At 41.0% G+C, this 22,987-nt stretch overlaps 1 protein-coding gene across 1 annotated transcript in view; it reads left to right on the top strand.

Moving 5' to 3' along the window:
• The window catches only part of LOC142493904 (L-gulonolactone oxidase-like), a 272,413-nt gene that overhangs the window by 6,692 nt on the left and 242,734 nt on the right, over positions 1-22,987 (top strand). The window contains exons 2-4 of the mRNA XM_075598611.1: positions 7,587-7,688; positions 12,265-12,390; positions 21,000-21,094. Coding sequence (XP_075454726.1) covers positions 7,587-7,688; positions 12,265-12,390; positions 21,000-21,094 — 323 coding nt within the window. The remainder of the gene's footprint in view (positions 1-7,586; positions 7,689-12,264; positions 12,391-20,999; positions 21,095-22,987) is intronic.

The raw sequence follows: 22,987 nt of genomic DNA, 5'->3' as shown, positions 1-22,987 counted from the left end.
GATCCTTATTGAAATAATATTCCATTTAGTGCTTTGACAAATATTCTTTATTAATAAACGCATGATTTGTTATATTGAGATTGACCTATTCATAATATAAGACCACAAAGGGTGCTTAGAAATTAATAGCAGAAACGCAATATAGTTTTTTCTTCTTCTTTTTGCATAAATAATGTTGTTCTTTCTTACTTTTATGCATACTGGTTTGATTCATTAATCAAACATTAAAGTTATTCATATCTACAATATTGCATGCACAGAATGGAAACAGTAGTGTTGCCGAGGCCAGGTCCCTTGACTGGGCGGGCCCGGGACAGCAATACTGGCTGTCCCCCCCTGTCGGCGGCCCTGCGTATTAGCCATTGTATAGATTGTACTACTATTATTCTATCATTCCAAAATCAGCGATTGTGCAGGTCCAAATCCATATTACTAAGAAAGGAGAAAGAGATTCACAAAAAATATAAAGTGCGGATGGAAAAATACACAGAATAAATTGCTCTATATAATATCAATATCCCTCAGACTCACCCATAGCCATAAGGGGCAAATTAAGAAGCAGTAAGTATAAAAGTACAGCGTTACATAAATTAATGCATAAAAGGTTTGCTAACCTGAAGAGGGTCCACAGAACCTGCCCTATTAGTGGCGGCACATATAGTGATCTGCATACTCACATTAAAGTACATATTATTACAGCCCCATTATATTGCAGATATATATGAACTGGACAACAATATAAAAGAATAAATGCACACTAAACTAGATAAATATAAGTGACATAAATAATCAATATATATTGTGCAAGTGAGAATTCACAGTGATGTAACCAACAAACTCCACTATATAACCTAGGGGTTTTACTACATATATATGACAAGGAAAAATCAATATAAAAAAAGTGCCATTCAAACACTGTAGTGAGGTACATAAAAATATGATCCTTACGAAACGCGTAGGATGATAGCTGCAGTGTTTATACGCTCCAAATACACTTTCCAGCTCAGCACCAGACCATATGATTGTGGTTTTAATTATTCACTGAAACTCTTTGTCTGACTGTCAGTCGCCGGCAGGCGCATGTCGATGATGTCAGTGTTTGCTACCAGAGTATGAGTCTGTTTGCGGCGTGAGAGCTGTGTATCGTGTCGGGAGTTCCCCATCTACTAATTGTGAGTACATAGTCCTCCCCATCAACCGAGCGGAGAGACGGGGACTAAGGCGCCGTGTGACGGGGCTGAACACGTGTTCCGTGGAGTGAGTGACCACGGTCCTGCGGACCGTCTCCATCTGGCAGTTGATGCAGAGATCCTGTGCCTCTGATGACCAGATGTTTGCTGCATAGTGGTAACATGTCCCTAACATGTACTGCCTGATATTTTCCATCTAAGTGTATGTGCAATACTTTCTACCTGTGATGAGCCAATATAATCCCATTTAATACACTACGAGTTTTGCGCTGTTTTTTGTTTTCCCATATATGAACTGGAATGACTAAATAAATGAGCAACATTCACTGTACTTCAGTCCTACATCGAGAGTATAAGAGGCTATAACCACAAAGATCTTAAAAACTAGCTCAGGATAAGACTGAGCATAATAAAATTGGTGGACGTAAGCCTCATTCCCACGGTAAGGGGGAGTAACCCTAAGGGTAGTATATGAGTCCAAAATTGGAGGTGGCGGAGACAACGAAGTACTCAATGCTAACTCAATGCAGCTTGCTAACATCACCTCCTCGTGTCCACCGCCAAATCACACAATGCACTGAATGCGGAAGTATTACTCCTGTGATGTCACCTGACACACGTTTCACACGATACGTGCTTCTTCCATCATACCTTTGTTGTCAAATTCAATGGATGTAGCATTTTGATGCCCGGGGGGTCATAGCTTAGAGATAGAAAAGTGTGAGTCCTAGCAGTCATGGGGAGAATAAAATAATAAACTCAGCATGATGTTTATATACCTTGTGTTTTAATTCTAACATAGTCCACTTCCACCTGCATCCAAATGGACCACAATACTTTAAAGGAACCAATGGAGTCCCAAACGTTCATTGAGACCCTTTGGAGCCACACAGTCAACTGTGGAGATCAATTTTGCCTCACAGTGTAATAGATGTTTCTCCTTGTCACTCCCTCTTGGGGATAGTACCACCTGATCAATTACTTAGTACCTTATTGTGCAGTGCTACAGGTATGCCCCATTGATCTGAAGTGTCGTTCCACTAAGGTGTCACTATCCGGATTTCTAATGTTGGTTTTATGTTGTGACGCTCGTTCCTTTAAGCTTTTAATTGTCTTGACCACATATATTAACCCATAAGGGCATTTCAGTAGGTAAACAATACAAGTACTTAAGTATGTGAAGAAATCCAGAATCCAATATTTCTTCCCGGTATGTGGATGTAAAAAGAGTCACCACGGATAATGCAGCTGCAACTATAGTACTACTTGTGAGCCTCCATCTTTTGGATATTGTACTTTTTTTTTTTTTATAAAGTGTGGTATTTTACACTTTACTAAATAAATGTTACAGTGGTAGTTACACAGTGGTTGAAAAAAAGTAGGCATTCACTCCATCATCATCAGCAGCATTTTGTTAAAATAAATGCATTTCAAAATGAGGATTTACAATAGTAAAACTTCTACAAACTGTCTACAAGTTTGCCATTTTTGAGTACTACAATGGAATGTGCATTCGGATTGTCTTTAAATGTTTGATACATTTTGTAATTTTCAAAAGGGATTAAAAAATGTAGCAAGACTTACACTTCCCATGACTGCGAGAAGCTAGGTCTAAATCCCTGGCTATCAATTACGTTTTGCGTGTTGTATGCGGGTACCACGAGTGCGCCGTGAACCGGAAACAATTGAGTTTTAGCGTTTGTCGTAGTACGCTACAGTAATGCAATGTAACCCATCCTTTATTCCGGTTCATTTCATATGGTATCCCATTTATTTCAGTGTAACCCACCACTTATTCCTCTAAAAACTTCAAATGACTAAAAACAATTATTTTTTAAAGTATTCCTATAAACCACAGTCTTTTGCCATTAAATATTTTAAATTTCCATGCTGCAAAGACATTAAACACTCATTAAGGGATTTATATATTTCATACAGTACATCCTTACTAACGACGATGTTTGCTATGCTAGGAGGATCTGTTGGAAGATTAGTTTGACTACACAATATGAATTAACAATAAAGAGATGGTAATTTTTTTTTAATGTTTGCAAGTCATGACTGTGCAAACTAAAGTAGTGATTAAAAACTGCTCTTTTTGGAAGGAATAAAACTCTTTTTCCATCTCACCTTGGTGTACATACGGTATAGAACCGGGGAAGAGCAAACATGTTTCTTTGCAAAGTAAAAAATATTGTTTATATCTTTAGAACTGAAACGAAACAAAAAGCAGTTCCATATTAGTTTATTTATTTTTATTTATAAAATGTTTTGCCAGGAAGAAATACATTGAGAGTTACATCTCGTTTTCCCGTATGTCCTGGGCACAGACTTATGATGACAAATACAGCTAAACCCCGTTATAACGCGGGTCTCGGGGTCCACCCCGAGACCACCGCGTTACTAACGGGGTCGCGAGAAAAAAAAATGGCCGCCGCGCTTTAGCGCATATTCATCCCGCGGGACAGGAGATGGGAGCGGGCATGTCCCTCCGCTCCCCGCTTCCCCCTGTCACCGCGGGACAGGCCGCGGGGCAGGAGATGGGAGCGGGGATGTCTCTCCTGTCCCCGCTTCCCCCTGTCACCTCGGGACAGGCCGCGGGGCAGGAGATGGGAGCGGGGATGTCTCTCCTGTCCCCGCTTCCCCCTGTCACCTCGGGACAGGCCGCGGGGCAGGAGATGGGAGCGGGGATGTCTCTCCTGTCCCCGCTTCCCCCTGTCACCTCGGGACAGGCCGCGGGGCAGGAGATGGGAGCGGGGATGTCCCTCCTGTCCCCGCTTCCCCCTGTCACCTCGGGACAGGCCGCGGGGCAGGAGATGGGAGCGGGGATGTCTCTCCTGTCCCCGCTTCCCCCTGTCACCTCGGGACAGGCCGCGGGGCAGGAGATGGGAGTGGGGATGTCCCCTCAGGTCGCCGCTTACCTCAGAACCATGCTGCCTGCATGGAGGTTGTAGCGGGGGGTTTCTTCTCCCCACCGCTGTCCCCGGTGCTCCCGCTGCCTGCGCGGGAGGAGGGGGGGGAGCGGGTGGTGGTGCTGGTCGCGGCCCGTCTGTGTAGAGTGAGAGAGTGTGTGTGTATGTATATATGGGAGAGAAAGTGTGTGTGTGTATATGGGTGTGTGAGTGTGGGTAAGTGTCTGAGTGTGTGTGTAAGTGTGTGTGAGTGTGTGTGAGTGTCTGTGAGTGTGTAAGTGTGTGTGAGTGTGTGTGAGTGTCTGTGAGTGTCTGTGAGTGTCTGTGAGTGTCTGTGAGTGTCTAAGTGTGTGTGAGTGTGTGTGAGTGTCTGTGAGTGTGTAAGTGTGTGTGAGTGTGTGTGAGTGTGTGTCTGTGAGTGTCTAAGTGTGTGTAAGTGTGTGTAAGTGTGTGTGAGTGTGTGTGAGTGTCTAAGTGTGTGTAAGTGTGTGTGTGTGTGTGTGTGTGTGAGTGTCTGTAAGTGTGCGTAAGTGTGCGTGAGTGTGCGTAAGTGTGTGTGAGTGTGCGTGAGTGTGGTCAGTGTGTGTGCAGTGTGTCAGTGTGAGCAATGAGCAGTGTGTGTGCAGTGTGCAGTGTGTGTGCAGTGTGGCAGTGAGCAATGAGCAGTGTGTGTGTGCAGTGTGTCAGTGTGAGCAATGAGCAGTGTGTGTGCAGTGTGCAGTGTGTGTGCAGTGTGGCAGTGTGAGCAATGAGCAGTGTGTGTGCAGTGAGTGTGTGCAGTGTGCAGTGTGTGTGCAGTGTGGCAGTGAGCAATGAGCAGTGTGTGTGCAGTGAGTGTGTGCAGTGTGTCAGTGTGAGCAATGAGCAGTGTGTGTGCAGTGTGCAGTGTGTGTGCAGTGTGGCAGTGTGAGCAATGAGCAGTGTGTGTGCAGTGAGTGTGTGCAGTGTGCAAAAAAAAAAATGTAAAAAAATTTTTTTTTAAAATTTTTTTTTTTTTTTTTTTTTTTTTTAAAAAAAAAACGGGAGCCACGGGAAAACCGCGTTATAACCGAATCGCGGTATAACGAGGCGCGTTATAACGGGGTTTAGCTGTACATGGTTACAAATACATGGTTACATTAAGTGAGCAGGGTTATACATTATATATAAAGACATTGCATGAACATAATATATTCCTGGTTAGTTTTCAAATATGGAATAAAAATAATTTTGACAGTATGCTGCACAAAGTAGAGTTGGGGATCGGAGGCAACTGAAATTCTTCATCCTCCGACCTCAGTGATTTGGATTAATATGAAGTACAGCTTCTGGAAGTTGGTTTAACTGAGGCCGTTTCATTTGGCCTCAAACACAGCAGGAAATGGCCCAATAATTACTATTATTATAAGAACTGGCATCAACACAGCATTTTCTCCACTAATCACTGTACACAGTCTAAATTCACCCCTCATCGTACAGATGAAGCAGAGGTTATTGCACCGGTTACCGTGCTGTAACATGCAAAATCACACAATTTGGTGCATTACCACCACATTTGTTTGCATTGCAAATCACAAGAAAACGATAACATCACTAGATAATTCCTTCAAACTCACGGCAATAACTTATTGTGCGATAGGTGCATTAACATCTGCAACATCTGTAATTTGGCAGGGACAGAGAAATGGGGGTAAGTGTAGAAAGGTCTCATGTGATTCAGGAATCCATTTTACCTTATTAGCTTCTATTTTATCTGTGTTATATAAACTGGTAATTATAATTAGGATTTTGTAAATTGGGTAGAAATTCTACATAGCAGAAGCTCATGGACTGTGGATTGTGAGAAGAGTTAGACAGTTAACTCAGATTGGCAAAGGCATCTTTGTAACAAAGGAATATTTGTAGGATAAAAAAGATTGTTATAACATACAAAGAACGGTTAAATCAGTCTGGAATACCAGAGATTGATAGGACGAGCAGACATCTCACAAGGATGTCTGGAGATACAAATATAGGGAGACATTGTTCTACCATGAATGTCTGAAAGATAACGGCTAAAGACGAATTCCTACTGTCTATTTGTATTAATTGATATGTATAATCTGGTTATTGTGAGAAAGAGTAGTAATTGTAATAGCTGTTTATAGGAAAAAAATTGTATAAAGGTTTTGCTTGGACATAGAGAGATCAGAACTAACAAATACTGATCCGGATTAGTTCCCACACTGAACCTGTACTGAACCATCAGTATATGCCTGTAATATGCTTTTTGTCCATGAAGAATACACAATTTTTGGCACATAGATACCTGCCTCAATCTTGAAGGATCTGGAGGATTATTTTCAGTAAGGGTTAGAAAATTATGTTGAAAAAACAGGGGGGGGGGGGGGGGGCGACACTGTGTATTAAACAAAGCAGTCCAGTGTTCTCTGTTATCCACCTAGTGGGCATTCTGTGGTTGTATCTAACTGCTCAGTGCTGCATTACTTCATTACCTGTGGGGTACTTCTGTTCTTGACTTCAATGAACAGCTTGAATGGCCACTTCAGGGAATATGCCCCCTAGTTGTATACATGTCGCAGACGCCATTGCTCCTGCTGATAACACAATATATCACTTTATAATGCAAAATGTCAGCGTTTCCATAAGATTCAATGGCAGTAATAACGCAGACTTTTACAGAATATCCCACAATAACCTTTGATACATTTACATGTCTATCCAGGTAGTCAAGGCCAATTGGAGTATTTAAGCAGCAGCCCAATGCTCCTAATTATTCTGGCATTAAACAATGGGACTCACAGTTGTGGGAACCCAAGTTCTCTATATATTTCATTTTAAACCTTTAAGACAACAATACTTGTCTGGAACAACAATATGGCTGCTGGGGCAAGCCTCAACCGGTGTCCAATACAAAACTGCAACTTTCTATTAGTGGCCCTGTGGTGACACAAGATCTTTTCAAAAAGTTAGCAAAATCTAATAAAAACAGGGAACGGTGGGTTATAGGAGCTGGAGGGAGCACAGTTCAACTCCAGCTCAACCCATCCCCCCTCAATCATTTAATGTAAAAACTAAATTAAAATGGATTTCGTTTTTTTTTGTTTTTTTTTAATACTTACATTTTTATTGATCAGTTTTCAGATGTAAAGAAAAAGGGAACACAAAAGAAAACGTTTTTATCTCCACTGCCGCACTAGCGCTGGTGAAACAACATGTTAGCTCCATTATGGGCGCGGTTGATTTAAACCAATACCCGCTTCTCCCACTGGCACGTTGTGTATGCGCCAGCGGGAGGAACAACGTTCATTGCATCTGTAAATACGTGATGACTGTTTTTTCTTTCGCACTTGTCTTTGTTTGAAGTGCAGGCAAATAAAGGGACTTGCCCACCAGGTGTACCCGCTACAAAGGCAGTATTATTACTATTAAGCCAACATTTCTAAGCTGCTATTTGAAACTAAATATTGTCCCCATTAAAGTGGTTACTGTGATGTGTTTTTAGGTGGTTGGCTGTGGAGGATTCAAGTTCCAAAATTGGGCAGAAACATATGGCTCTAGCCCAGAACTGTACTTTCAGCCGACATGTGTGGAAGAAATCAAAGAGGTAAGGAAAAGTAGGGTTATATTATAGGGTTATATTAAAAGGATAAATTAGAGGGTTACATTATATGGTTATATTATAGGATTATATTATAACCTCTTTTTAAAAAATGACCTTTTTTAAAAGAAATAAAAAACAATATATTACTTTATGAACTGTTCAATGATATGGCTGGTCTGTATATTGTGTCTTAATGTCGGGGAGGAAAAGCTACAACAGTGATGAGGACTGTAGTAGAGGAGGATTTCCATATTTGTATTATCTTCAGTTTTTTCCAGAGTGATAAATTGAAAGAAAAACAAAACAATGTAACGTGTTGCCCACATCATGTTGCAGTATCTTTTCGTCCCAGAATAAGGCCAGAAACATTATATTTCTCTACATGGGTTTATTTACAGGATGAAATCATACACCAACAGGCCCACCGGCCCTTTAAGTCAAAACAAATCATAAAAATAACACCTATTCCCTTTAGGAAAAACGAACGAAACATACTTCAGCCCTTTCTAACAGCACTGGCCAGCTAAACTGATTCCCAGCTTAAAACATTCCCTATCATATGCACCCCATATGAACAGACTTAATTTCATGAATATATATTTAGCTCTTGATCTGTTACTGTTGGGGCTCCCGGTAATTCCCTCTGGACCCTGCGAGATTTCAGAGAATCCCTCTCATCTGTAAATCCAATGTTAAGGACCAGATATCCCTGCTTCAGCGCAGTCTTGCGTCCTTCCTTCTTCTTCCTGTAATTCAAACCCAGGCAATCCCAGCAGGCTGCGCAACCACCAGTGTGCCTAGTGGACTGTATCATCCAGCTTCACCTTGCTGGGGAGGCTTCTGTGTCTCTCCCCACTTCTCCGAGGAAAAGCAGTCTCTCTCAGAATGGCAGCTCTCTGTGTCTGCCTTAAAACACTTCCTTGTTCATTCAGGGGTCAAGCTTAATTAGCTGCAGCTGAAACTAGTTTCTCTAGGGGAGATTAACTCCCTGTAGGCTGAAAAGCACACTAGCTGCAACACCAGCATATACAGAGACAGTGATTGTATCATAATACTGTATATAATATATATATGGAAGATACCACATTGTACCGCACCCAAATGAAGCTAAAGGATTTACTGAAAAAACAGGCACAACTAGACAGCGATATCATCTTCCTCAGCAAATGCAAGAAGGAGCATCTGATCCCGAAAGGACTCGTCCTCAAAAACCCACTTGCTACCACATACAACACCAAATTCTCCCAACAACTGTGCACCAGGAACTCAGAAAGATTAAGGAACCATCTCATCAGCATCTGTTACAGCAACAGGAGAAAGACAAAGGTGACAATAGACAGCATCCTGGAGACAGGAGAAATTCACACAGACACATGGAGAGGACTCCAAACATTCCATGAAAAACTCCTGAAGGGTCTAATTAGCAATAAGGAAAAGAAACTGCACAGACTGAGGCTAAGAATGAGATACTCTGCAGCAGCCAGCACAACAACTAATAATACAAACCTTGACAGTCACCAACAGCAGGACTGCACTGTTAACCTCTCAGATTACACACCTAATCAAGCAGAGTCCTCAGTATTTTCAAAGGGTCTCACATTCTGCCCTACCAAGCCTATGGACAAGATTGAGCTGTGCAGTGACCTAGAAGAATACTTCAGAAGGCTGCGTCTTAAGGAGTTCTTCCATGACAGACACAACCAAGATTATGCCAACACTGCAGAAGGAGAGCCGCAGCACATGAACAGGGAGAAGCAAAAATCAAACTGGATCCCACAAACTGGGCGCAACCCCACATTGGACCGGTACATTGAAAGCTTCAGACACAGCGCCAAAACCACCATGGACAAAGTAAGGAAACAAACATATAATCTGACACTGATGGAGAGGAGAGCCATAGAATCGCTAAAGGCCAACCACAACATAACAATCAAACCTGCGGACAAGGGAGGAGCAGTGGTCATAATGAACACCACAGACTACCTGCGGGAAGCACACAGGCAACTCTCTGATTCAAAGTATTACACCCAACTGCAGGAGGATCCAACTAAAAAATACATGCGAGAACTCAACAGGATCATTAAAACACTCCCGATCCACACAAGAGAACAAATTCTGGACCTGATACCAGCTAACCCAAAACCTGGCACATTCTACATGCTCCCTAAAATTCACAAAGAGGGTAACCCTGGGCGCCCTATTATCTCTGGATCTGGCACACTTACCGAGAATATTTCTGGCTGGGTGGAGGGCATTCTAAAACCACTTGTCAGGAACACACCCAGCTATATCCAGGATACCACCGACCTGCTAAACAAACTGAATGCCATTGGCCCCCTCCCTACAGGAACACTACTAGCAACTATGGATGTAGAGTCACTTTATACAAACATCCCCCACGAGGATGGGATTTCAGCCTGCAGATACTTTCTGGGATCGCAGGAGCCACTCACAGAGACAGTGACTAAATGCATTGAATTTATTCTGACCCATAACTACTTCACATTTGGAAATGACACATACCTCCAGACAACCGGGACCGCTATGGGTACTTGGATGGCGCCACAGTATGCCAATCTGTTCTGCGCAAAACTGGAAAGTGACTTTCTGTCCACCTGTCACTTGAAACCCCTTACATACCTTCGCTACATCGATGACATCCTCCTGATTTGGACCTCTGGCGAACAGGACCTCCTACAGTTCTATGACAACTTCAATACTTTCCACCCGACCATCAACCTCAAACTCACCCATTCCCCGGATGAAGTACATTTTCTAGACACCACCATTACTATAAAGAACAACCAACTACAGACTTCTGTATACCGCAAACCTACAGACAGAGCCAGCTATTTGAGGGACAACAGCTTCCACCCGACACACACCAAACATGCAACCATCTATAGTCAAGCCATACGATACAACCGGATATGCTCCAACACAGCAGACAGAGACCAGCGGATTAAAGCCTTGAGATCAGACTTTATAAACCGTGGATATAACCACAGAATTGTAGACCAGCAAATTCACAAAGCCACCAGAATACCAAGAAGTGATCTCCTTGAATACAAACAGAAGGAGACAAGCGACAGGGTTCCTTTGGTGGTCACATATAACCCACACCTAGGAGACCTACGCAAGATCGCCAGGAAACTACAACCCATCCTCCAGGAAGATACAAGACTGCAACAGGTCTTCCCTGAAGCACCCTTATTATCATACAGACAACCCCATAATCTCAAGAATATTATGGTGAGGAGTAAAGTATTCAGCAGTACAACTGAATGCGGGACAAAACCATGCCAGGACCCAAGATGCAAAACCTGCGCAATGCTCTACACAGCGGACACAATACAAATACCACACAAGAATCAGGAATACAAAATCAGAGGAGGGTTCACCTGTTCCTCCAGCAATGTCGTGTACCTCATCATGTGCATGAAATGCCCAGGGGGCTGCTACTACATAGGTGAGACAGGACAGGGGCTAAACAAGAGAATGAACCTGCATCGCCACAGCATCACACGCGGAACAAGAGACAGTCCTGTTGGCGAACATTTCTCTGACTCTGGCCATAAGATGAACGATCTGAGGGTTGCCATACTCAAAGGTAATCTTAAAACCCCGAAAGAGAGACGGTTGCATGAATACAAATTTATGCAACTGTTCGGGACACTTAGCAGTGGCCTAAACAGAGATCGAAATTTTATGAGTCATTACTGACACTAGCGAACTCTCTTCCCATGAGCGCTAAAGGCCATGTCTGTACATACTGTGCTATATGTATGCACACACAGCTGTCTCTCACACATACTAATACTCCTTATTTTTCCATCCATATACACCAATAGGGACCACATAGTATCCACACACACTTTTAGTTGTGCTACAAACTCTCACATTTCCACACCCACCCACACCATTTATATCCCTCTCACTCCACACACACCTTGTGTAGAGCACTGTTTATACTGTGGGCTCTCCATTCATTTTTATTCACACTGATACACATACACACTCTTTCTTCACTTGCTTTCAGTTACCCTTTGACACCTCTAGCCATAAAACACATCCACACCGGGGGAAGGAGAAGCACAGATAACATTCCAAGAGACACTGTTTTTAAGTTATCCTTGCTTCATTCATTGTAACATCGCCGACGTTTCGGTCCTGGAATAGGACCTTTCTCAAGGGGGTGCTTCACCCTTGTGAAAGGTCCTATTCCAGGACCGAAACGTCGGATTGGGTGACTTATCTTTTCTATTCAGATGCCCAATACAGTTTTTCATGATTACTGAACCGAGTGCAGTCTTTCTTTACCGGACGAGATAATGGTAATGTTGTTTTTCTCTCTCTCTCTATATATATATATATATATATATATATATATATATATATATATATATATATATATATATATATATATATATATATATATATATATATACTGCACTCTCATGGGTTCTCTATCTGTGTAGAAAACCATAGCAGGTATTTCAATTTAGTAGTTTTTGGAAACAGAAAGCTACTGTATATTTAAATACTAACATTTCCCTTTGTTTAATTACTGTCATTTCAGATTCTAGATCTGGCTCGTCAGCGAAGTAAGAGGGTAAAAGTGGTGGGAGCAGGACACTCACCTTCTAATATTGCCTGCACCGATGACTTCATGATCCGAATGGATAAAATGAACAAAATTATCAAGGTACGTTGGTCTCATCCATATGAGTCCCACAAAAATGTACATGTTACATAAGCTACAGTTTGTTTCAATATATTTTTTATCAAGTACTGTATTTTGTAATTTAAAAAGTGAATCATTCTTATTGTATGTTAGTGATAGAATACTTTGTATGTTTTCTAGAAATGGGCAAAACATTTCTGTAGACTCGGAAAACTGGTTAATTTTGTACATTCGTGAATTTCTAAAAGGTTATGGAAATTGCAATCTTTGCCAAAACTCAGCACATACCAATGTCTCACCGACTAAATGCATTCAACCCCTGAACTTGGCTGTTTTCATTTAAAGTTTTGCAATGATTCCCAATTGTTGGAATACTCAAAGCAAAAACGTCATGTTTATTTTGCAAAGTATGAAATGATCTATAAAAGCTTCACACGAACGTTTGCAAAAAGAAAGCGCACAACATCCCATAATGTATCTCTCCTCTGAACAGTGACGTATCACGGCATTGTTTGCACTAGCCTGTGACTTGGTGGAATTAAAGTGCTAACATGGAAAATATGAAGAATGTATGACAACAGTCACTTAATACATATATAATATAAATGTATCGATTTCTGCACATTTGGCTATCATTATTTGCCACATTTTATAAGGGAATTAAAAAGTCTGACCATGTCCAACTTTAAAAAATCATGTACCATGTCTATGTCACTTGATAAACAGCTTTATTACATTTAACACAGACACAAAAAACAACATAGTGGGATAAAAATGGTCTACAGTATATCTAATGTTTTGAGACAATGACCACCACACGTACATACCAGCTACATGATGTATCTTCCAGCCTACATGTATAACAACAAATCGTATAGGAGAAATGTGATTAAGTATTTCTTCAGAAAGGGTGGCAGATTTGTGTGTAGTGTCTTGTGTCTACAATGTGGGAATTTAAACATGCTTGGGATAGAATATCCTAAATACAGCTCAACCCCCTTATAACGCGGTGCTTGGGATCCGCTATATGCGGACCGCATTAGAAATAATGTACAAATGTATGCATTGTACAATAAAGTACTCAAAATACCAATAATCGTGTTGTAAAGTAAGCATAAATACAAAAATTGGGAGCCACGCTTGCATCGCGTTATATGCGGATTCGTGTTGTAGCGGATCGCGTTATTCCGGGGATGAGCTGTACCAAAGATGGCTAAGGATCAAGTAGGGCCTGAGGTTTATTAGCAGATAAGACAATGGGCAGACACAGGGGGCCATGTGGTTCCTACTGTATCTGCCGTCCAATTCAATGCTTCTTTGTTTTCCTTATTTCAGTTCTGCAGCAATATAAACATTATTGTTTAATGAGCTACGCTAGGTTTAACTTGTCAGTGTAATAATTCGATTTTGAGAATACCTTTCACGATACCTGGTAAATACGCAAATAAAAAGCATACACAAAATATTCTCATGATTTATTTGCCCTTTTCCCAGCTGTAGCTCACTATCAGGTATCTTCCCAGGGACTGTATCATTTGTCTCACCACATGGACTGTAGGTTAAGATGTTTGAGGTTATACAAGTAAACAAGCCTTTCTTTCTCTCATCTTAAAAAACCATTTGTGCATGGTTTTGACATGCGATGATTGCTTAATGAATAAAGCTAATTGCATTTCCATGGAGAAATTGCCATTATTCTCATGGAACACAAAACGACAGCACTGTGAGAAATCCTTGTTCGATGTTCCAAAACAAATCTCACTTTTAAGTCAGTTTCTTTCCTGTTTAGCGACCCGGACATGATCGGAAACTTGAATACGATCTTTTGAAAAGTATTTTTGGAATAGTTATAGACTAGATGTTAAATGCAGACATACAGTACTAACATTATTGCAAAGGTGAGTGATGAGCACTGTATATAAAATATATTCATTTATGTCCTGAAGTTTCAAAAGTTAAGATTTGCAATCATAGGCAATGTACTGTATCCTATGCAAGCCATGTATAGATTAAAGAAATACAGCATGAGCAGGAAAGAAGGGAAGTGCACCAAATCAGATCAATACTGTAAAATGCTATGCTATTTTTAAACAAGTGAGGGCTCAATACTTAATTCCACTAAGAGACAACGTACTGTAGTGGTGAATAATGTCTTTTTAAATAATGACATACTGTCCTGTATTTTCATTATTTGAGATATTAAGTTAATGGAACAAAAATAGATTTATTTAAACAATTTGTTAAAAACACAATGGGGCTTGTTCTAGTAGCTCCAAAGTTGTCATTGCCAAGCCGCATGGTCTTGTGTGTTCACAAGAAGCAGAATGAAATGGGACAAAATGGTATTCTCTCTTGCGAATCACTTCTTCTAAACAAAGTGACAACCGGCACGATTTAACAGCCAACCCGCCCGGATTGTACTTGCTTTAGAAGCGGAATGACCTGAGATGGTGCTAATTCCGTTCCAAGTCTGATCTATGGGTTTTGCTCTCTGAGCCGAACCCATATTTCAGGCTGTTGACGTAACTCGCAATACTAATCTCGCCACCCTTAATGTGGTGTGAAAAATATATGAGTTTACAGAGCTGTTTGCAATTACAAAGCAACGAGAATAGCAGTTTGGGTAAAAAAATCCGAGCTTGAGACTTTTTTGAAAATACATCGCTTCTTAAAACAAAAACGTTTAGACGCAGTTTGGACATGGAAGATCGCATGCAGAATAGCAAAGCATGTAAACCCGTTTCTAAGGGGCACTTTAGAAGTGGTTTGTCACACTTTGTAGCTACTAGGATAGGTCCCATAGACTGTGTCCGCCTGTGTGAACAGAGCTACCGTATTATGGCTGTTGCAATTTTTTCTTTGCTTTTTAAAGTGATTTGCATACCTGATACAAACACCATATCTAACACAATAAAGTGACAAATAAAAATTGACTATCCATATTGATCTAAGGGTTGACCACATGCTGGTCAAGGTTATCTGACTTTAGTGTTTTGCCACAGAGTTTATCCCTATAACATTCAAATATGTATATATTTAATGAAGCTTTTAAAAGAAGGAACTAGTAGCGCTAAACAAGTGTATCTATTATAACAAGAAATATTGTGGCATGACAGTGTAAATCAAATGAAATGGTTATATACAGTAAGTGACTATGACATATGAGGCGTGGAGAGTGATAATTACTAATGACTAATAATATATAGGTATCATATAAAAAGATAATTGTGATATCAAATACAAACACAATAATGTGATCAAAAATCGATAGTTCAAATCAGTTCTTGAGTGAAAAAAACATGATGGAATGATAAGAAGTCCAGATCAGAGAGGAGATCTTATGGAGTCGATGCTGCTTCGAAGGTGACTATGCCAAATCACAGGGAATACATAAAGAAAGAGAAGTGCAAGCTCCATAGCGTAACTCAATAAAACAATTTAATACATAATTAAAAAGTCACAAAGACTTACACTCACAAGGGGAGTATTTAAACTCTCATGCGGGAGCGGCGTCACCAGGATTGAGCGGGCACATCAAATGGACGGCCGAAATCCACCAAATATGTATATATTTAATTAGGCTAACTAGTTATGTACCAGGGTTCTTGAGTCCAGTCCTCAAGAACCTCCAACAGGTCAGGTATTCAGGATATCCCTGCTTCAGCACAGGTATGCAGTCTTCGACGTAAGCCACTGATTGAGCCGCCGGTGCTGAAGCTGGGATATCCTGAAAAACCTGACCTGTTGGGGGGGGGGGGGAGGGGGTCTTGAGGACTGGAGTTGAGAACCCCTGGGCTATGTAATTATATGTAAAATCATTGTACTTATTGTACTTGCTGCTGCTTCATGCCATTGCAAATTGGTGCCAGAACCACAGACGTCCTTTAACTGCAGTGGCGGATTTCCCATTTGGCTCGGATCTAGGTTGGCAAAATTTGGGGACAGCAAAAATGTCCGCCCCTATATACATTTGCCGCGCTCTCTGGCCTATCGGGCCTGATGGGAAGGCACTTACATGTGGTGACCACCCCCTTGCTGCCGCCCTCCTCCTTCTCCTTCTGAACCGTAGCGGCAAATTACGACGCGGACGTCACCGGCGCGACGTCACACGGCGTCTCGTTGCAACGCGATGTTGCAGCATCAAATGGCGTCACGCTGACGCATTATCATGGCAATGTAGTAAATAGTGGAAATCTGTGATTTCTGATAAACTTTTAACCCTTAAAAGATCTGCAAACTGGTTTGCCAGCTGACGATTTTTTGCAGTGCAATACCGAAGGGAGCCGCAAGCATTCCCTTGAATTCGTGTATACTCTACATACTAATCAAGTTAAAAAAAAAAAACCTGCAGAACAAATGGAATTTATTAACATCTGACCATAGACTTGTATAATCAGGTCCCTGCCGGAGACTTGACACAGATGGCTACTGCATCGGCTCAAACTTTATAAATATGTAGCCTCTGATAAAGTCCGTCCTGAAGTGATGTAATTTAATTAATATTGTTGAGCTGTCACTGTTGGATCCGAAACCTGATGTGAAAGAAGATCAAATAAATTGGCGTTTCTGAGATGACTTGATAACATAATGAGATTCATTGCTGGTCCTCTGATCTCAAACCATCTGTAGCTTGTTGTCCATCACACATTTGCATAAACAGTTTCAAGATACACGCAACGCTACTCTACACACAAACAGATCACTAAAGAGCCGAAATATAGCAAATTCTGCACCCCTTTTCTCACTGCTTACAGATGTTGCCAGACTTACTGGCCCCAGAGGTGCTGGATAAAAAGCAAAATGCAGTAGCTCTAGGAACAGTAAAATTGCGGGTGTCCATTCTTCCAAATGGGGACCCCACGTAAAGATTTTCTGCTGCTGGGGGATGCTGCTATCAGGACTCGGCAGCTTCAGCCCCGGCAGTGCACACATGTAGTCTGGTCACATGTGTACCTAAAGGAAACGAAATACATTTGTTAGAACATTATCATACTTTGATGAAGATTTTTATATTTCACACTTCTTGTTGTTTGAAAAGCATCTGCAGAAAATTCAAAAGCGTGGCAGCTATCTGTATCAGCAAAAGGCATTTAGATGTTATGCATACTGTATAAAATGGTGTTAAACTAGAGATGAAAAAACTGCAACCCGCTGTTAAAATCTGAAGTTCTCATCTTTAATCCTCATGTGATTTGCAATTGAATGCTGCAAGTTGAAAAAAAATCATTTAAAAAAGCGAATTAATCAAGCATTTTTTTGCGTTGTTGCACGATAAGTAATAGTGGCTGCTACATCTGTATTTAGAATGTTTTCACATTGCTTATTTTCTCTACAGTTGTTTTTTTTAGAATACCATCAGCTGTAGATTTTTCAGTTATGTATTGTGTGACGGCAAGGGGGTAACCAGAATATACAATAAAGGTCAAGCCCATCTAGTTACCGAGAGCCGTGGGACCCTGGCAGCTGCCTAGCACCATAAGCCAGGGGCCGGGGATTGTAATATGTAAAAGTTAAAGTGTCCCCTGCTTTTCCCCTTTTCATGTACCCTGTATTCCTAGACTCATGAAACTTTCTATGTGTAAGTTTTAGGTGGGATATTGGGGTAGAAATGCAATTGTTTTGTTTGCAGGCGTTTGAGGGACAAAGATATCGGTAGTCCCCTAATTCTACCCGGCGAGCAAGCATGATTTGCCGGTACGCGGGTTGAATTACACCGGGGCTGCCCAGTGTCACCCAGACTCCTGGTTTTCGAGCTCAGATATCTCAGTCCTATTTCCCGTACAGATATGAGTCTCCCCAAGTGTTCCCATGTATTAAAGTATATTTAATTTCATTCGTACTTTTACTTTAAATGTCTATCCAGTCAGCCCGGGCATCTTTATAGGTGCCGGGAAGTCTGGATAGACATTGGAGTTCAAAGAGGAGACAGGATTTTGAGAGGTGTCAGGGGGTGTTAAGTGGCTGAGGCAGGGTGGAGTACTGAGCCCAGAGAACAGAGACCCCCTGTGGGGAGGACCCTATGGTCTGCCAGACTTAGTGGAGCCTGCCAAGTAGGTGGCAATGGGTTGACAGGGGCAAGTGGAAGAATGTCGGAGCGTTTCCCATTGGTCAATTCATATGTCCTGCCCACAGGGCATCCAAAGCTGGCTTGGCTTGCCCCCTCCTCTGACATCAACTAACGGATGAGCTCCTATTGGCTGGCGGCAGGGAATTCCCATGCTCTGATTGGACGCTCTTCCTTTATCCATGCTGACTCCATGCTAAACATCGCTCAGCAGAGTGTAAGTTAGGAGAAGCCCCAGCCAGAAAACAAGACAATCTAGTGGCTTACAGTATGTCAATGAAGCTAGGGCGGGCTTTTCAAAGTTGCTCTGTCACGAATAGCAGAGAAACCGGCTTCGTTTTGAAGCTAGGAAAGTCTGCCCTGCAGAGACTAAGTCAGACGTGAGGTCCAAGTTCTCATTTTGGAACGTAGCAGTTGCTGCTAGGAATTACAGCTGAAAAGAGGACCAAGAAGCCAGGGTTATATCCCGGTCAGGGTAAGCCTACTGAAGCAGGCGCCCTGCACCTAGTAGAGCCCAGATTTCACCCCCCAGTAAGTGCCTGTATTTTGTGTATTCTTTGTGTTGCATGCGGGTGTACCCGCATAAACCGCATTCTGTTCTTGTTTTGCCTAGTGAATGATCCCGGTACAAATATAAATAAGTGTCAAAAGTCCTGGTCTCCCGTGACATACAGTATATGGAGCATAAATACAGAGCTGCTACAGGTCATGCAGTAAAGACTGCACAAATAACAGACTGCTAGCTGAAACAATCACTGCATCGGAGCTGCAACAAATATTCCCTCCATAAAGGGGTCTGCAGCTCTACCCCAGTGGGTAGACAGTTGTCGGTAGAAATGGGTGAACGTGTGATGTTTTTTGCAAATTCTGGAATATTTGGGATATTAAAATATTTTCCAAATATACATCCCCCGCCCCCCTTTCTTAATTGTGAGTATCCTCCAATTTTCTAAAAAAAAATCACACCTATTTTGATTGTTCACCAATGGTAAAGTATTTGTTTTAATAAAAAACATAAAAAGAGAGCAGAATTTTTTCAACCTTTAACGAATTTGAAATATAAAAAAATGGAGCAAACGTCAAATTTTTCACAACATTTCACCCAAATCTAGTTGTCTACCTTGATGCCGACACAATCCCACGGGATCTTACTCTGCGATATGGATAGTGTTATCATGTTGGCTGCTATGGGCCTTATTCTATAAAGTGGGAAGTCGATGGGGATTTCTATGCCGTAGTGGTGAATCGGCACTATTGCACTTTATAGAATAAGCCGTATATCTCTCCTCTAACACAGTTGCCCTATCTATATATACAGTATGTACGCTGTCCCCTATCTAGTTCTATATAGTTCCTCCAAACCCAGAAACTCCTGAACAGAGACGGGTGAATTTTTGGGGCGTATTTGGATCCGCAGCGGATCGGCCGGTTCTTTGGTGCCCGGATTTCCGCGGATCAATCTCAAAAAGGGACCATTCGCGTTTTGTGGATTTTGTATTATTATTACCAATACACGCCGTGGATTCCACAGCACGCGGACAGATTTGTATAATCCTATCCGTGGATTCCGCCGACAGTTGGCAGATTGTTAAGAATCCGCCAGCAGATTGCTGAACCCGCAGATAGCATTCTACAAATCCATCCACGGGTTGTATCCAATGGCGGATTTTGATGAATCCGCGTGGATTGAAACTGACCAAATGCGTTTGCAGATTTTACACCCCCCCAAAAAAATGGATTTTGGGGGTGACATCAGCGAAAATCCAGGAAACGGATATGTCCGGATTCGCCCATCTCTACTGCTCAAAAAGCTACAATAAAGGACAGTCAAAAACATTTACCCAGGGTTGAACTCTACATATATAGAGTGTATACTCCTAGTAACTCATTTGTTTCAGAACTTTGCCATTTTCACCACATCTTCTAGGGTTGTGAATGTGACAATTGTTGTGAATGTGTATAAATACTAAATACAGGGATACTGTATGCATCACAGATACAACATGCTGTCCCATCAATTTTAAATGTGGCTCAAGAGACGTATATTGAAATTATTTGCAAATGTCGCTCACTTAAGTTGAACACAAACTGAATTTTAACACGACAGTTTCAATAACATCCTTGCTATTATTTATCTACTGTAACCACTGATGAAATAATGTTTTATTGTTTTTTTGTTTTATGTTTAATAAATACGTTATGTGTTCTGATACAGTTGTCTTAAAATATTAAGCTTAAATCTAATAAAGAATATAGACTTGGCACATATTATTTAGAAATGTTGTAATTCTAAATGATGCGCACTCTGTTTTATTATAGATATTCAGTGAAATGAAATGTATCGTAAGATAGCTAATGCAGCAGCATGTGAAAGAGTTGAAAGCACATTTAACATCCATCTTTTTATTTGTCTTCAATATTGAATGTTTGAATAATGACTCCAGGTAGATCAGTAGCAGTGTGATAGAAAGGATCGTGGGTTCTTATATATATTAAAATCCTGCTTTTCTGTGAAAGGTGCTCGACACAGTCTGTGATCTTATTAGTCTTGGTTCATTTTTCATAGGTGGATAAGGAAAAGATGCAGGTGACAGTGGAAGCAGGAATCCTTCTGACTGATTTAAATGAGGAGTTAACCAAGTGTGGCCTAGCACTGTCAAAGTAAGTACCTTTTCTGCCTGACCCTCAATTACTCTCACTTTGTACAGGTTAACTAATCTACGACACATACATTCTAATGAGCTGTAGCCTGGGATATTCCCTTTGCCAGGAACAGCAAAAGCAAATGCTATTTATCTGTAATAATCCGGTGTATCTGTGCTATGGGACAACAATACAGATTTGTGAAAGGGTTTGCTATCTTGAATAATATTAGTAGTAGTCGTTATAAATTGAAAACAAGTAAAAATAATAAATTGCTGTTCTCTCATTTTATGCTTTGTGCCAAACCGTTCCTCTGTCTTTTATCCTTTTTATTTTTTCTTTATCTTATATTTATCTGTTTCTTCCTGTTTTTCCTCACTTGTACAAGTCAGAGAGCTGACTTTCTGCTCACTTACCTTTTTTGGGCGAGCCTGGCATCTTCACTGAATTCCCCCCGGGTGAGGAATACAAAAAGACAGGGTACCAAGGCAGAGGAATTACATGCGTTCATTGGCATTGTAACCCCCATGGAATGAACCTTGGTGTACCCTATGCTACATAGTTGACATAAGACACATGAGGTGGGGTTACCAGGACTTCCGGAGAAGGACTTCAGGACTTCATTTGCAAGGAAGTGGGAAGTATGTGACCTAAGTATGTGGCCTCTCCACCAATATGCAGCTCTTTTTTCAATATGCTGTGAAGCTGTTTTGCCTTTGCCCTGGATGATCTCGGCTCCATTCAAATGAATGGAAATAAAACCTTCCAGAGTACACAGCACAATGAATGTGGGCCTACAGATATGCAATCGCTCGGTAGCTCCAGACATTTTTCACAGATGCCTAATGTTTTTAAACGGTGCCTGCTCTTACTCCCACGTTGTGTGTGTCCCTTTGCATCGCGGGAGAAATAAAAGCTGCTACATCTCTATGTCACTGGTTAAAAATAAAACTAGAATATATGTCAACGGTTTCACTGACGTTTTATTGCAGGACTCTTCAGCAGCACTATCTTCTGCATTTGTAATAGTTATCATAAATCAGATTATTTAAAGCAGAACAGGCTGGCCGATTCACACACCTAATGTTTTTTCTTTATTTAAAAAGAATAAAATAATTCTAAATAATATACTACTGGATAGATTTTGATTGGATAACAATATAGCAGGAATACCAAAGAGTTCAACTTTTGGCCACTATACATCCTCATGAAGAACATTTCTCTTGACCCACTGGCCAGGAGTCATCAAACTCCACTAAAGTTAATATCGAACCAAAAAAAATGTTATCCTCACTTATTGCGGCAATTGTATGACGATAGTCATCAAGATTGCGGGAATAATTTACCGGGTGCAATATTTTTGTACTTGACATGATGTGCAAATTAACACGAACGTTAATAATGTATTCATTCTGGCATCACAATTGCATTAACTACTATGGCTACAATAGTGCTCTGTAACATCAATTACTGTAGCTGACCACTTGGGCAACTAAGAACTTAATATGTACTGTAATGTGTTATTTGTTCTTTTTTTAAATCATCTTTTCCATGTTGGTTTAAGATATCTTGTCTATGTACTGTATATAATGACTAATATATAGGCCATTATACAGTATACATACTGTAGGCAAGATGGGGCTATCGCCAGCTGAACGCCAACTTGTAATAGGTGATAAAAAAGCCATATTTCTGCCTTTACTCGGGTCCCAATAAATATCGAGACTGGATGACTAGCAGTAGAGTTACATTATTTACTCATTTTAATGCTGGTCCTGATATTTTTAGCGAACCCAATAAAAATGTGTTATTTTCAGCAGTAGAAGATTGATGACTTGCACCATAACAATAATGTATTTTTGGAGGGTAATACCGCTTTTTTCCCTTATCGAACATTGCTGACTCTAGACC

This window comes from Ascaphus truei, chromosome 4, assembly GCF_040206685.1.
Source record: "Ascaphus truei isolate aAscTru1 chromosome 4, aAscTru1.hap1, whole genome shotgun sequence".
Lineage (NCBI taxonomy): Eukaryota > Metazoa > Chordata > Amphibia > Anura > Ascaphidae > Ascaphus > Ascaphus truei.
This window is presented reverse-complemented; position numbering and strand designations above follow the sequence as displayed.